Below are 16,577 nucleotides of genomic sequence, written 5' to 3'. Positions count from 1 at the left end.
GTCACGTATTGCTGAAGACATGGCACGATATTGCTTATAAAACGTTTGTGGCTGATTTATAATTCACTTCTTTATCTTCTTCTACAAGTATGTTTGTTTGAAGACTCTGCCGTTGTTATACCAGGGAGGTGCTAGAGAAGGAGAGACAACTACTGCTCTCCTTTGAAGTCACCGCCGAGAAGTTATGCGTTCAACTATACAGGTGTTACCCATGTGCTTTGACAAAAGAGAGCATCAATAATCGGGACTAGCGCTCTCACATCTAGAAATACTTGCCCCTACTGCAATTCGCTCTCTCTTTCAATGTGATGGCAACAATGAATTTGTGTGCCTTGAATCGGAGCAGCGAATCAAAATGCAGTGCAAAACGGACAATTTTAACAGCAAATAGTTTAAAAGCACGCTGGAACACGCTTTAGCGGAGTACTTTATTTGAAATATCAAAATATACCAGATTAAAAGATAGAAAACTAACATGCGGAAATGTGCGCATTATAGAAAAATATTAGGTTTTTAAGAGGGCCTAATTTTCATTTCATTTCGATTTGCGCTTTACGAAGAAACTAGAAATACATGTTAATAATATTGAATTCTTTCCTAAACTATTCTAAATCAATTCGAGTATTTCCTTTAAAATTTTACGGTGAAATAAAGCTTGTAATTCAACGAAAGGTGAAATGCGCTCTTCGTCTTCGAACTTCGTCTTGCAACTAGAGCGGTGCCGAGCATGTAAAAAGCGTAGTGGAATGCTAGACATCCCATTGTAACGCCTTGAACCCAAGCATGTGTTTGCATGAATTATAAAGAGTTGCCACTCCATCTCTGTAACACCTCCCTGGTTATACCAACGAAATTTTGTTCTCGGCCTACGTATAGGGGTAAGAGTACACACAGTTGTTAATATAATGTTATATCAATCTGATAATTTTGTGTCAAATATGATGATTTTTGTGCAAACGACGTCTCAATAAGTAACATGGACCTCCCAAGACACTGGCAACCATATACGAGGTTGAATAGGGACCTACTGACGTTCTGACGGTCGTATTATGCGACCTCGGCGTTCATTTTCTGCTCGTAAGCATTACTGTCCAAGATAGCTAACAGAAGTGGGGTCTGTTTCATGAAGTCATCACATAAGAGCCTTTACGTTTACAAATCTCAGAATGGCCAAAGACGCTCACATGTAGCTATGAGAGACTCTCGAATCCATTTCACGAAGTCTCTCATATTAGATTGTCTAATGAGCGTAAAGTCTCTCATAAGACTTTCATGAAACAAACAACTGGCCTGGCGGCTTACTCACTATATAATCGTTGCAGTATCATAAGATCGGTGAACGCACCCCTTGTGTTTCCAGCTATCACATTTTGATCCTGTGAACATACTCCACTTACGTGTCCTTGAGTTGACAGGAATGACAGACGAAAGAAGTATATGGCTCACCATGATGATTTGCTTCTCTATTTCTGTGCCGCTCCTGTAATATCCTCCTCTGTAAGTGTGCCCTCGATGTTCTAGCGTACATCATCTCTCGGGCGTAGTCCTCGTCCGTGAGTGCCGCATCACCGAGGAAACCAGCTGGAAAGGGAAGAAATCAAGGTGGGTCACTTCTCAACATAAAAGATGGTATATCTTTACAGATTTAAGTGAATCGTCGGCTCTAACAATGAAACGCTATCACAGCCTATACTAAGCATCAAGATTTGTAAGAAACTTTGTAAATCAGAAGTATTTGATAATTGTGGTGAGACGTTCTTCTTGGAGAGCAAATAGAAGCATACGTAACATGCATGTGCGCTCATCTCCAACATAGCGTTATACTTACGCAGCTTCCAAACCGTGGACTCACTTCCATTAAAAATCAGGAAATCCCCAACTGTAGCATTCTCTAAACTCACGCAACTGTTCATTACTGTTAATCATTAAATCAGAGGCTCTTGCAGCGCAGAGAACCTTAATCAGGCCTATATAGGTTTTGCGCTTTACAAATTGATAAATAACGGTATCATTATTGTGTTTATTAGCTTTATTATTATCATTGTCATTGAGTGATTGATATAAATTGTGGTCAAATATCTGTCATGGACATGAATTATTTGATTGTGGTCCATGTTCACGGGGTAAGCTTGCTATAAAGCAACTCACAGCCCCTAAATGAAGCCCGCATTCCATCTACGTAAATTTTCTCACAAAAATACCCATCTCATTCAGTGTTTCAAATACTGTATGATTCTGGTACAAAATTCTCATAACCTCTTCATCAGGAATCAGCATGTAGATCAAGTCTAGCAATATTCTTCCCTGCTCACTTCAGGAAAAAGCAATGATGTCACACCAATGTGCCAGAGAGCGACCCAGTCGATTTGTTTATATTCGAGCTGTCATATCCGTTTGATGACTTGCGACTATCAATAGTGAGCAGACGATATCGACATCTTGTTTTCGCACGACGTGTAAATTGGGAATTGAGAGTTCCCTAACTCATCGTATAGAGGGGAACTGCACTTAATAGGATCTTTCACATGTATCAGCAATGGAAGACTCCACATAGTCTACAGTATCAACATGTGCCAATTGAACAGACACGTGTGTGTGTGGGGGGGGGGGGGTAATCATCATGAGGTGCCGTTTTTCAATAACGAATTTCAGATGAGGTATCATTGACCTTGGTCTTCATCAGTCTTTCTGAAAAGTGTGTATTGTTTATTAATGGCTAATAATGGCGCAATGAGTTGTTGTACGCAAAATGTCTAACATTGTTGGAATTACTGAAATGTAATCACCGATTCGAAAGCTCATTTCCAGACTGATTGATTGATTTTTATGTAGCAGTTAGCAAAAAGTGACTCTCAGTGGAGCGTGATTACAGGAATTCGAAGAGATTTAAACCAAATTTTACCCTTAACCCATGACGAACAGATGTTTTAATGTGTTAACGCAGCAATATTCTTTTCTAGAGCAAGATGCAAACTTAAAGCATATTTTGCTCATCAACACGATACCGTGGAAGTTTATGGGATGTTGACATTATGACGGTATTCACTGGACAAGATGGTGAAATTCGATATTAAAGGCGGCTGAATGCAAAATAAGAAGGACTACGCACGTGCAGAGTGTATGCTGCCACAAATTCCAACCGCCGTCTAGGCCGGTGGGGTTCTGGGTCCGGCTCCTTGGCCGGCCCACTTGGGGGAGTACTTAAAGCCACACCAAGAGGTGGCGGCAGGGAAATTAGTCTCCTTTGGTTTGACAAATTGTCTCCATTGGGGCTGCTGGTAAAGCAGTGAAAGAGGTAGGAGGTCCGAGAAGTCCTAGGCGCGCTAGTAGGCCTATACGCTGACACTTCCTTGGTCGAACAGGGTCGTCTACTCAGGGGCGTCACCAGCTTTTTTTCAAGGGGGGTGCGTTTTGACACTAAATGTAGCGCGATTTTTTGGACAGACATTTGGAATATAGGAAGCTCTCAATCCCCAGACTTTTTTTTTTAGGGAAACCAAGCGGGGAAAGGGCACCGGCGTAGCTAGGATTTCATCTTGGGGGGGGGGGGGGGGGGGTGTTAGTATGCGAGGGAGCGAGCAAGGTGGGGGGGGGGGAGGGTGTGGAAGTCCCTGTTGTCTCCACTCCTCCCACGGTGAGAACTTTTTGCATTTTGATGTTGTAAATGGTGCAATTTGATGCAGTTTTTTTACGTGTTTTTATCGACTTGAAACAGTCCCACTTGTTTAAGGTAGCAGTACATTTTGATGGAAATTGTTGTTGAACAATGTGCCCATAAATCATATCATTTCAATAAACTTCTTGTATTGATTCTTACACTGATGTCATGAACGCGACCGAGCCCGAGCAAGCGGAGCGAGCGAGGGGGAAGATGTGGGAGGGATCCAACCCCCCTCCCACGGTTAGAACTGAAATTGCATTGTGATGTTGTAATTATGGTGCAATTTGATGCTTGTTTTTGCTTGTTTTATCGACTTGAACCAATCCCTCATGTTAAGGTAGAAGTATATTTTGATGTAGATTATTATTGAACAATTTGCCTATAGAATAGTATCATCCCAATAAACTTCCTGTTTTAATATTTACACTGAATTTCATGAACGCGGCCAAGCAAGAGCGAGCGGAGTGAGCGAGGGGGAGGATGTGGGAGGGAGTGCCCCCCTCCCACGGTGAGCACTTTTTGCATTTTGCTGTTGTAAAGTGTGCAATTTGATGCAGGTTTTTTTGCGTGTTTTATCGACTCGAAACAGTCCCACTTGTTGAAGGCATCAGTACATTTTGAAGTAAATTGTTATTGAACAATTTGCCTATAAACAGTATCATTTAAGTAAACTTCTAGTATTAATTCTTACACTAATGTCATGAACGCGACCGAGCCCGAGCAAGCGGAGCGAACAAGGGGGGAGGTTGTGGTCCCCCCTATCAATGGATTATGGAATGACGGTGTGAAATGAAAAATTACTGGCAGCAACATCAGGAAAATTGCATAGCAATTTAACGCGAGCGAGCGGAGTGAGCGAGCTTGAAAATTTTGACACTTTACAGTAAAAAAAAAATGCCGTTTGTAGCTATATTTTTTCGCTTTGGAATTTAAGGGGGAGGCGCACCGGGCACAACTGCTGGCAATTACTGGCAGCAACATCAGGTGAATGACATAGCGATTAGATGCGAGCAAGCGAAGAGAGCGAGCTTGAAAATGTTGACATTTTACAGTCCAAAAACTGCCCTATGTAGCTATATTTTCGCTTTGGAAATAAAGGAAGGGGGCGCACCAGACGCAACTGCCGGCAATTACTGGCACCAACATCAGGAGAATGGCATAGCGATTAAATGCGAGGGAGCGAAGAGAGCGAGCTTGAAATGTTTGACATTAACAGTCCAAAAACTGCCATTTGTAGCTATATTTTTTCGCTTTCGAAATAAAGGAGGGGGCGCACCGGGCGCAACTGCCGGCAATTACTGGCAGCAACATCAGGAGAATGGCATGTGACAATCAAATGCGAGCGAGCGGAGCGAGCGAGCTCGAAAATTTTGACACTTTACAGTCCAAAAGCTGCCGTTTGTAGCTATATATTTTTCGCTTTGGAGATTAGAGGAGGGGGGGGGGGGGGCATCGGGCGCACCGGGCGCAACTGCTGACAATTACTGGCAGTAACATCAGGAGAATTGCATAAAGATTAAATGCGAGCGAGCTTGAAAATTTTAACATTTTACAGTCCAAAAACCGCCGTTTGTAGCTATTTTTTTTTTTTTGCTTTCGAAATTAGGGGGGGGGGGGCATCGGGCGTAACTGCTGGCAATTACTGTCAGCTAATGACATAACAATTAAGCTTGAAAGTATTGACATTTTATTTACAGTCCCAAAACTGCCGTTTGTAGCTATATTTTTTCGCTTTGGAAATAAAGGGACGGGGCGCAACGGGCGCAACTGCTGGCAATTACTGGCAGCAACGTCAGGAAAATGGCATTACGACTAAATGCGAGCGAGCGGAGCGAGCGAGCTTGAAAATTTTGACATTTTACAGTCCAAAAACTGCCGTTTGTAACTATAATTTTTCGCATTGGAAATTAAGGGGGGGACGCCCGTTGCGTCCCCCCACTCCTCGATCCGCCACTGGTAGTCCAGGGTGTGGGTTTATGTTCATGACTGGGGGAGGTATGACCAGCGAGGTGGCATCGAAGTGACCAAGCAGGGGAAGGATGTCCAAAATCTGCACTTTAGAGCATCCCCTAAGTGTGAGTGTTTGTTTGTGTGTATGTATTATATACATGGAAAAGTTAGGAATTAGCCCAGGTCAAGTCTTTTTATTGGCAATGCAAGACATTTTTATATAGACTAGTATGTAAAGCAACACTGCAAAATCAATGATCTAGCTTTGATACAACAAAGCGTAAGGTTAAAGGTGTACATTCTACATCACATTGCGCAACATTTAATTGCACCGACTCTGTTTGCCGTTCGGATGTTCTGAGTACACTGCGCACATCCTGCTTTATGCAGAATGTCAACCAGGAATCACGCTGAATCACAATCTTTTGTCGGCTCCGGGCATTTTGAACAATGTTTCACACTATATACCTCTTGAATTATGGTTAAAAGAAATCATAGGAAAATATATTATTTCTTGATCACCATTTCATGTCGATTTCAAAAGCAGTTTACTAACCCTTGAATTACCTTTTTTTCTTCTTTTTTTTAAACCAGCGGATGGGGGAGGGGGGGGGTTCAAACCCCCTCCATAGCTACGCCACTGCTTTTGGGTGAAATAATTGGACATATTTCTAACAAAAAAGCAAGAATTTCTTTTCATCGCGGGAATTATGATTATGTGGGGTGGGGCAAATGGTGCGCTTGCCTTCCAATATTTTTATGGGGGCACCACTTTTTTTTTTCTTTCAAAAGCAAGAAAAATCTTCTCATTTACTAATTTTTAAATATTGATTATGGGGTGCAAAATTATAATATGCTTGCTCCTCCAATATTTTGATGGGGGCATTTTCTGTCCAAAAAAAAAAAAAAAAAAGGTAAGAAGGAATTCTTCTCGTCTCTGGAATTATGGAGGGAGGTGGGCATTTTTTTATTCTTTATTTTTAATGAGGCTAAGGCTCGCACTTGGGCTGGCAATATGGATTGGTCAGAAGTAACGTACATAGACCCTATACTAACTTGTAAGTAGCACACGTAACATGCAAACGTGTACGTGCTCCGTACCGTACGGATGTACAGTACGGTCGATAAATAGTAAACACTGTATAGTAGTAGATATGTATAAAATCAGTGCTGCCAGAGCCAGGGGTGCGAATTGTTTTTGCCCACGAATTTGTTGTCCCTGGTGCAAAAAAAAAAAATAAATAAATAAATAATTATTTAGCGTCCGGCGTTGATGTCGCTCTCAGACTGATTTTTTTTTTTTTTTTTTTTTTTTTAAGGGGCTGAAGGGGGGTGCGTTCGCACCCAACGCACCCCCCCTGGTGACGCCCATGCTACTCCGTACCACTGAGAGCCGTCAAATTCCACCAAATTCAGTGTGGTACACATTTAGTCCGTAATACGTCACATCACGTAAAATCAAGACCACCATTACCATCATCACCACCACCACAAAAGACAAAAACAAACAAGCAAACAAACAAACAACAACATGTTTTTACAGTTGACGTTCTATATATGGACTTACATCAGGTGCCACTGTACGGCTCTTCTAATTTTCCAAACAAAGTATTAATGACATGAATTTAACATGCCGTTTTTCAATAAGAATAATGACGTCAGCCCATATTTGAACTTCTTTTGTGTAGACTTCAACGGCGTTCATACAGTAAAAACATTTTCACACACAGCTATCATCTATAAGGCATCGTAATTTGGACTTTTTTGGACTAATTTTGGACTTACTTGCTAGTGACATAATGTTAAAGGTAATAATATTCTTCCTGTCTTCTGAATGACGTAAGTCAAGTTCTATTCTATTATGTTTAAAAAAAATCACTCGTGTGTTCAACAGCTCTTTCTGCACTCAGAGGATCCATTTATTATGTTCGGGGTAAATTCCACTCTTGAAAGAGTTTGAATAGTTCTCATTCATGTCTGTCTGGTCATGAATGATAACGATGATAAAGGAAGACGTGAATCATCAATCTTGCTTTCTCCTTTGTTCAAAATGCATTTCCAGTTTGAGTATACAAGGTAAAACTCAGAACAGTTCCGATGCTTTACCAGTGACAGTGAAAAATAGCGATTGTTTTCATTTCCTTTCTCCTCTCTGGAAAAGTTGTCGGGTGTGAATGTCAAAAACTTGTAAACCAAGTCGACCGGAAGCTACAGAATGTGGCTATATTCAACTGAATACTGAACCTTGCAGCATTTCTGGTGAGGCAGTATTTAACTTCTTGTCATTCTTTCAATAGGTTTTGGGGTTTGTTCTGTTTTCCATTTTGTCCACTATTATCGATTTTGTGATAATCATCAGAGATATAGCTACAGCATAAACTACCTGTACATTCTAATCAATTGCCTTTCCTGAAAATTCCACGTTTCCACCACCTACTCATCACAATAAAAGCAAACAACGTAAATCCACGACATTTTGACTACCGGTCGAGCAACTTGTTTTGATTAAAAACAACGTCATTGTGAGAAACTATATTTTCACTACACTTTACATTGCCCTTCTTTGCATATCTGCTTAAGCAGACTGACACGACTGTGCGTGACGTAACAGAATGGTTGTACGTCATGTGACTTAGAATAATAAGGTGACGCGCATCTGGTTCAAAAGTTCTATTGTCTCCAGCTCACTGTCAAAAAAGGGTGATAGTGTCCTTATCTACGGGACCATGGTTCAAGTTTTTGGTATACTAGTCATCTTAACAACATCAGGACTTAGCCATAATCCCTTTACTGTGTGTGAATATCCTCATTATTTCACATCAGTATTATCATCATCACATTGAAATATTTTGATGTTAAATTGGAAATCGATAGGCCCTAACTGATTTGTAAAAGAAAAACAAAATCTACGGCCGATTCCCACTTTGGGTGTGCACTAAGATAGTGAATCATGTGACTATCTGGGAATTCCCCTGAGCTAGTAGAAATCATTTGCATGACTATTTTGCTATACTTTTGTTTCTCTGTCAGTGAGTGATATTCTGAGCCCAATGACAGCTGTTTACGGAGGTTACCATAGGCGAAGTCTCTCTTTCCATCTTTCATGACATTAATAACACTTTAAAGAGGACCATCCTCCTATTGCCCTTTATGATAATCAAGTTGGCCAGTGATTGAACAGTACTAAAGTATCCAGCTTACAAAGTTCTGCTCATGATGTGCTCCTTGAAATATAGAGGTCTCCAATCAAAGACTAACGAACCGAGTATGAAAATTGTATCGAAGCTCCATCTGGTTTCTGGCAGTGTTTACGAACTTGACCTTTGACCTCAACATGACACCTGGGGCCATGGTTGCCATTCATGCAGAATCGTTCACTCGTGGGTTTCTATCTGCGTGAAATGAGAGCGGGACGCCGCTGGCTTGCCCGCCCCGTTCACCTGTACAACGGTTACCAGGAACAGCCGGGAGAGAGAGAGCGATGCTCAAGCTCTGAGATCGGGTCATGGCCCGCTGGAAGTCGTATGTCATCTCCAATCTGCCATCACATACTCTTCCTTATTTTCCTTAGCCAGTCGTCGTCCCAGAATGTGCCCGTGCGGAAGTGCAGCCCACCTGTACTTTGATGGCTGACCCCAATCGCTTTACAACATTTTGCTGATTAGACCCCATTTCCTCTGCTGTTGTCGACACCTGAAGTAACTTTCCATCAGCTATCACCCTGGTGTCCCAACGGAGACCCAGCACTCTGCACATGGTTCGTGCTCGTCACGCCGTAATGGCATCTCTAAAAAATTAATTGGGAGTTCATGTTTTCTTTGATCGCGGAAAGAAGCTCAGATAATCCTTTTTTTTTTCTCGAAAAATGATACAATGTATTGTCTTGTCTCGAGCTTCGCCCTCCCGCTTCTGTATTGGTTTGGTTTTGGTTTCCTCATTTCAGTCTATAGTGTACATAACGAGAAGCCGTCACATAACTAGAAGCCGTCAGGTTCAGATACCATAATATTGGCCAATCATAATGTGTGCGCATGTCCGTGCGTAGGATCGAGTGCATGGATATGGATATGGATTATGGATATGGATATGGATATGGATATGGATATGGATATGGATATGGATATGGATATGGATATGAATATGGACATGGATATGGATACGGATATTGACATGGATATTGACATGGATATGTAATGTATATTATGGATATGGATATGGATATGGATACGGATATGGAAATTGGACATGTCAAGAGTTTCATCGTTAGGATAAATATCGACGGGAGGGGGGGGGGGGGGAATAAAAAGTCATCACTGTTCAAATTCACCTCTGACACCACAATACCACTGGTACCAGAGCGGAGTGGCGAAAGGGTTTTAGCTTTCTATTCATCATAGGAACATCCTGTTGATAAAATCTTTCTATTTTAACATTAACTGCAATCAAACCAAACAGATCTGTCATGACAGATGTACCTCCCGATTCTTCCGAGTCAGATCTCCTAACGTTGATAGGAATAAAATCGAATGATACGAGCACGTCAGTTTCGTGGTTTGTCATTGTTCGTGGCTGGCGTTATCGCCGATCAAAAGTGCACAGGTACATTTGTAATCACTTATAGTCCGGGCACCACAGCTACAGGAATCCTTTCCTTTCGCACCTGATGTCATGAACCACAGAGATATAATTCTGAGGACAAATTACTGCACTAATGTTAGAATGAAGGGTTTTGTTTTTTGTTTTTCTTTTTTAATTCTTTTTTATTTATTTATTTATTTATCTTTTTTTTTTGGGGGGGGGTATTTCTAAAGAAACCAATGAAAAGGTAATACGCTGCTTCTCACTAAGTCTACATATAGGGAAACACAAGAGGGACGAAGGCCTCTAGAAAAGAGGAAGAGAGAGGCAATAGGCTAAAAACAAAGACAAAAACAACAATGACAGCCATATTTGAAGAATCAGCACCATCATTACCTCAACCACGCTAATGACTTATACATTTTCGAACCTTCCCACAATGCATTGACATATATAAATACGTATAAGTAAGGAGGAAAGCATGACAGTAAACGAACAAACACAATAAAACAGTAACAACAGGGACAATCACAGACAACAGTTTTAAATTATTGAAAACTGACGCTCTCATAATGTATCACTTTGAGAAAGCCACTAACGTTGTTACCCAGGTTTTTGTTTTCGTATTTTTCCCCTACAGTAAGAGTGCATAGTACATGTAGCTCCGCTACTGATGGAAAGATGACCGTGCTATGACATGTGAATGTTTATAATTCCTCAAAACAAAGTAATTATGTAATCAAATGTGGAAAAAGCCCAAGTTGCGTGTGTAGAAGAAGGTTCGTATGTTTGTTAAAGGTACTGTTTACCATTGGGAGCAATGATTTAAAAATGTTCGAGTTATCACATTAGATGCATATGTGTAGGTCAGTTGTATCACAAAACATTAAAACATATAAAAATTTTGAATTAAAGCCTAAAATATAAAGAGATATCACTATTTATCTCACTAAACCACAACTGTAGACGGTTTAGTCTAGACACAATTTCATTATAACTATTGTTCATAATACGTATTTTGTATATTTAACAATACTTAACATTGATTGTACATACTGATTAATTTTTCACACTGGTTGTTTCTATCCCAGCTCACTTACTAGAACTATTTTGAAGCACTACAGCTGGGTTTGTGTTTCATCTGTAAATGGTACATAAGCAATTCCCTTAAAGGATAGGGTCGGATGTGGGAGTTAGCATAATGTTTGTCTCACTGAATTACGTTCAATTTGTTCTTTACCGAGAAGTTTATTTCACTTCATTTATGCTATACCTTCATTTTCTTCGACTGGTAAGGGAGTAGATTACCATTTGAAACTCAAAAGAGAAATGAAACCCAAATAATATATACATAAATGTGGCGATAATAGTAGGCACACATAGATAAAGTTTGGAGGAAAATCGAACAATCCATTCAGAAGTTATGAATTAAAAAAAAAAGTGTCGGTGCCGTAATCACTGAATGACAACACTTCAACGGTTCGTGACATCATGCGTGTACAACAATTTAAAGAAAATATGCAGAATATTACATAAGATTTTATCTCTCATTGGAAGTGCACATTCCCTCCTCTTGACATACTGACATTTTATATAAAGGGTAATACAATTCCTCCCGTTTTCTGAGAGGTATGTGCTTTTTCATTCTGCTATAAAAATGAAAATAAATATTGAATGCTCTTTGCATTCTCTTTATACCGTTGTCTATGCTTACGAAAGTTTCATTCAATTTAGCGATGTTATTGCAGCACCGAAACTTTAAACGCTCGAAACTTTTGAACAGATGGTCCGATTTTCGTCAAACTTCACTGATGTGTTCTGCTAATAATGCTCTGTATTAATGATCAGTCTACATAATGTATATTTGAGTGTCATTCTCCTTTAAATAGTTTGTATACATACCCGCTTTACATGGATTTGCGATGTCATCTGAAAGAACGCGTGTTGTTTCTCCGATGTAAGTCACAAGACTGAGAATGAAGCCGAGAAGACATAGCGACACCATGGATAAAATATCCATATTAGAGCCTGTCGGGAGGAGTCTAGCTCACGTCCCTTCTCGTCGCTGTACTCGCCTACCTAGAAGATACATCAAGAGGATGAGGTAAGAGAGGAAAATGAAACGTCAAGACATTGTGTGTGTGTGTGACGTGTGTATATATATATATATGTGTGTGTGTGTGTGTGTGTGTGTGGATTCAGCGAATACTCTGCTGCAGAAGCTATTATAGGGCTCACACCCGTAAATACAATGGACTGTCCCAGACCCCTTCACAAATTCGTACCAAAGATACCAAAATAAATGAAGAAAAAAATTAATTAAAAATCAATGATGTAGTTTGGCAAAAAACCGAATAGCTGTAGATATTGAGTATGAATTCCTCTACAAATTGCATTTTGGTTGGAAGATGAAAGCTTTTCTGGTGGAATTTGAGGGGACTATATTTCATTGGGTACGTGTACGGAAAATGGGTGATTTTTTGAGTGACAAGAACTCGTAGTCTGGCTTTGCGGACCCCTGGACAGAATTTGGACTGAAGAATCCACCCTGAAAATTTGATGGATGAAAGGATATATCTCACTTATCCAGGTTAGTGAAGCTGAAACACCTCATTTCTCCCAGCTATTTTACAGAATTTTTTGAAATTTGATTTTTAACACATATCCCTATGGGGAAATATTTATGGGTGTGAGCCCTATAGATGCATTTGACGTGTAGACAACACACGGACATTTCCGGGTTTAGTTATTTTCTAGATTCATTTCTTTTTTCTTGCTGTCAGTATCTATCCATATTCGTCTCTCACTCTGTCTCTGTCTCTTGGCCCAAAACCTTCCTTAGATAATGAATTGCAGTAAAGCGCATATAAACACAAGGTTTAAAGGGATGGTATAGTACTGGTTGAGCTGATAATTCATCAGCTTTTAACTTTTTGAGAGATACTTAAAAATGGCTTCATGAAATATGAAAGAGCATGATGGAAATTCCAAGAGGCATTCAAAGTTTATTTGATGAAAATCGATTTTCAAATGGCTGAGATGTATAAAAAACAAAAACAAAGTCAAACAAGCTATCCTGATAAAAGGTGGGTCCCACTTTTTGTTAGGATCGCTTTGTTTTCGATATCTCGGCCATTTCAAAACCAATTTCCATGCCAAGAGGCATTCAAAGTTTATTTGATGAAAATCGATTTTCAAATGGCTGAGATGTATAAAAAACAAAAACAAAGTCAAACAAGCTATCCTGATAAAAGGTGGGTCCCACTTTTTGTTAGGATCGCTTTGTTTTCGATATCTCGGCCATTTCAAAACTAATTTCCATCAAATAAACTTTGAATTCTTTTAAGAATTATACGCTCTTTCATATTTCATATAAGAGGCTTCTCATTATCTAAAAAATCATTAAAAAAATGTTGGAAACCTGAAGTCCCATCTCATCCGAAACTGTGTACTATCCCTTTAAAGAAAGCATATATTCATTTACTAATTTCAGGCTTTTGATATGATGAAAATAAAGTAACTTCAGCATGAAATAGTGCAATTAATTTTTAGCCTATCAACCTGATTTGTGACCCTCGTACTTAGACATCCTGACCCAAAATTTCCATAGAGAATCAATGTCAGGCAATACAAAGATATGTATGATGTACTAAGTTTCATGAACATACCTCGAGCTATTTCAGAGATATGCCGGGGAAAAGAGAATTTTTAACATTTTTAGTACTTGACCATTGACCTTATAGCCCAAAACTTTCCTATGAGAATCTTAATCTGATATACATGTATACACAAGGTTTCATGGAAATATATTTCAGTATTGCAGATATATGGGGGAAATGATGAAATTTTAGCACTAAGCGTGTGGTCCAAAAATGGCACAGCTTCGTCCACTCATACATTCATTAATGCCAAGTTTCATTTGAATACCTCGAACGGTTAATTTACGTCGTCCACAAAATCGATTACGACAGACGAACAGACCTACGGACAACCTGACAACACTTCGTGGCAGATGTACTAATTTTTTTTTCTCATTTTCCATTATTTAGTGGTTAGATACAGAAAAAAAACGGTTCATTACATTGTATCGAAGAAAATCAAACAACCATTCATTCAAATCAACAATTCTTTAAACTAAATTGCAAGATTTTGAATACTTAATCATACATCTTATAATTCCTTTTCAAAGTACTTTAATGTAAAGTTATCCATCACCTATCCTACTTTCTTTACTGTACTTCTCGCTATCGCTTTATTCTTATATTTTTCCATGCCATTAAATACGATCTTCTTCTTTCGCTATTCCCCTCTCTTCCATATTGCATCCCGTAATCTCCCCACAGCATCACTCAACACTTGATCACCACAATATTGTGACAAAGAAATGCTCCACCGAACAAAAGACCTTTCAAGAGATCTCTCAGAAAAAAATTCAGTATCCACCCCTCAAAGTCCTTTTCAGTCACCAGCAAAAAGACGAGGGTAGTACTACAAAACGACAGATTTGTGGTCAACAATCCGATAACATCATCATCGCCCACTTATTGCAGTTAAGAACAGACGTTGCAGCTGCAAAGATTGGCAACGTTGTCTTCGTTGTATTTTTCCCCTTTCTCGGTTACAGACACTGATTCTGGCTCTGGGGAATATACCCCAAACATGTGGGTAGGTTCAGTGAATTTCGAAGTGAAGTTCGAAGGAACTTCACTTCGAAGAACTTCGAAGAAAATCGGACAGTATGTTCAAAAGTTTTGCATAAATAACCTCAGGATAGGGCTTCAACAATTAGTGATGTCACAGCAGTTGAACAATGCCAAGAAAATATAAAAAGAATTCCACAAATTGTATATTTTGGTGGAAAAGTACCTATTCCCTCGACTTCTTATTGACACTAAGTCAAGGGTAACACTATTCCTCATACCCTCTGAAGGAGGGACGTCAAGTGCTCTTTCATTGTGCTAAAAAATTGCATTTGATCAATTCTATTTTTATGTTCTTCGATTAGTGTGACATTACTGTCGTGAGCTGTAGCCAACTTAAGTCATATAGTGCAATAACCACACTTCATTGACAAAAACGCGCTTTCCGATATTTCTCAAACTTCACTGGTGTGTTCTATTGACAATAATGTGTCTAACTTCACAGACTCCACATGATATATTTGGAGGTTAATGAAATAAATAGAAACAGAGGTTTTCAACGATAAAGGTTCTTTCACTCAAAAGTGGAAAGATATGATCTGTGAGTGACTTTCTACATAGTTTCAAGACAGGCAAACGCTATGTTCCAACAAAGCTCTTCTCTATGCTTTTATTTTGGTTTAGTCTACACATTGGCCCTCTCGACCAGTTTTCAACATCATATCGGCCTTCCAGCTGGCCGGAGATTTTGATCGACACACCAGAACTCTGCCTCGGTGAACAATATGCATCTCTCAGTAATGACAACGGCCTGTGATTGAGATACAAGATGTCTATTTGTTCGACATTCAGGATCGCAAAGACAGCCACGAGTTCTACGTCATCCATCCCGTGCACTTCACTGAAAGCTGCAGAAAAATATCTTGGGGACATCTTCCCACATAACGTAACAGATCGTAGCATGACATCACGCATGCCCTATAACACCACTGCGGTGACCCAATATCTTAGCCTCATTAAACGTGACAATCATGTGACATAACAAACACATGACACTGAAATATGATAGTTGAATAAAATCAAAGTCATTAAAATTAGATTGAAGAAAACCAAAGACATTTCTCCTGAATCTCCAGGTGTATTTATTCAAGTAATGATGATTTTACCTTGGACTTCATTGATTAATTGCTCTACACGCAACGTAATTATGTCCAATCTCGGAATTGCCAAATGCTTCATAAGCAATGGCAGACATGATTATGTGCTTTTTGTCACGGTGATCATTATATCCTTTACGATTGTAACTGCTGAAATTATCTTTGAAGCACGGCTTGTCCATCAATCCTAGCAGATTTCATATGTACGGTGGTACAATACCAGCTCTTCATTGGAGTCGTCTTGGTCCTTAACTTGGGTGATTACAACCTCAGCTGGCAAAACAACATGAAATCTCTAACAAAGTAGAACCCTTCAAAGCCTCTTGTACCGTAGGACCTACTTCTTCGTATGGCCAAGGAGGTACTAGGCGAGCCTGCAGTATAGGCCTACCTCCTTGGTACGGCACAATGCGTTGGTTGATACTGTTTGCTGACTATTACTAAGGAGCTTCATGCTATTACTAGTCACCTGGGGTGAACCACCAGGGGTCGGCATCATTCCCGTTTTCTGGAATGGGTAGGCCTATGTCGGGAAGACAAACTTCACTGGAATTCGCAGGTACCCTGCTCTTTGCGAGCAGGAAGGTGAAT

General features: G+C 39.8%; 1 protein-coding gene across 1 annotated transcript in view; it reads right to left on the bottom strand.

Annotated features, from left to right (window-relative positions):
• The window catches only part of LOC139710868 (bone morphogenetic protein 1 homolog), a 44,564-nt gene extending 32,302 nt beyond the window's left edge, over window positions 1–12,262 (bottom strand). Inside the window, exons 1-2 of the mRNA XM_071622790.1 lie at window positions 12,092–12,262; window positions 1,447–1,581 (exon numbers count right to left, since the gene is read on the bottom strand). Coding sequence (XP_071478891.1) covers window positions 1,447–1,581; window positions 12,092–12,209 — 253 coding nt within the window. The 5' untranslated portion in view covers window positions 12,210–12,262. The remainder of the gene's footprint in view (window positions 1–1,446; window positions 1,582–12,091) is intronic.
• Between the last annotated feature and the right edge of the window lie 4,315 nt (window positions 12,263–16,577).

Source organism: Diadema antillarum, unplaced genomic scaffold, assembly GCF_040938485.1.
Source record: "Diadema antillarum isolate AM-2024a unplaced genomic scaffold, OU_Dant_1.0 seq00001581_RagTag, whole genome shotgun sequence".
NCBI classification, from domain to species: domain Eukaryota; kingdom Metazoa; phylum Echinodermata; class Echinoidea; order Diadematoida; family Diadematidae; genus Diadema; species Diadema antillarum.
Note: the sequence above shows the minus strand (reverse complement) of the source record. Positions and strands in the feature narration are given on the sequence as shown.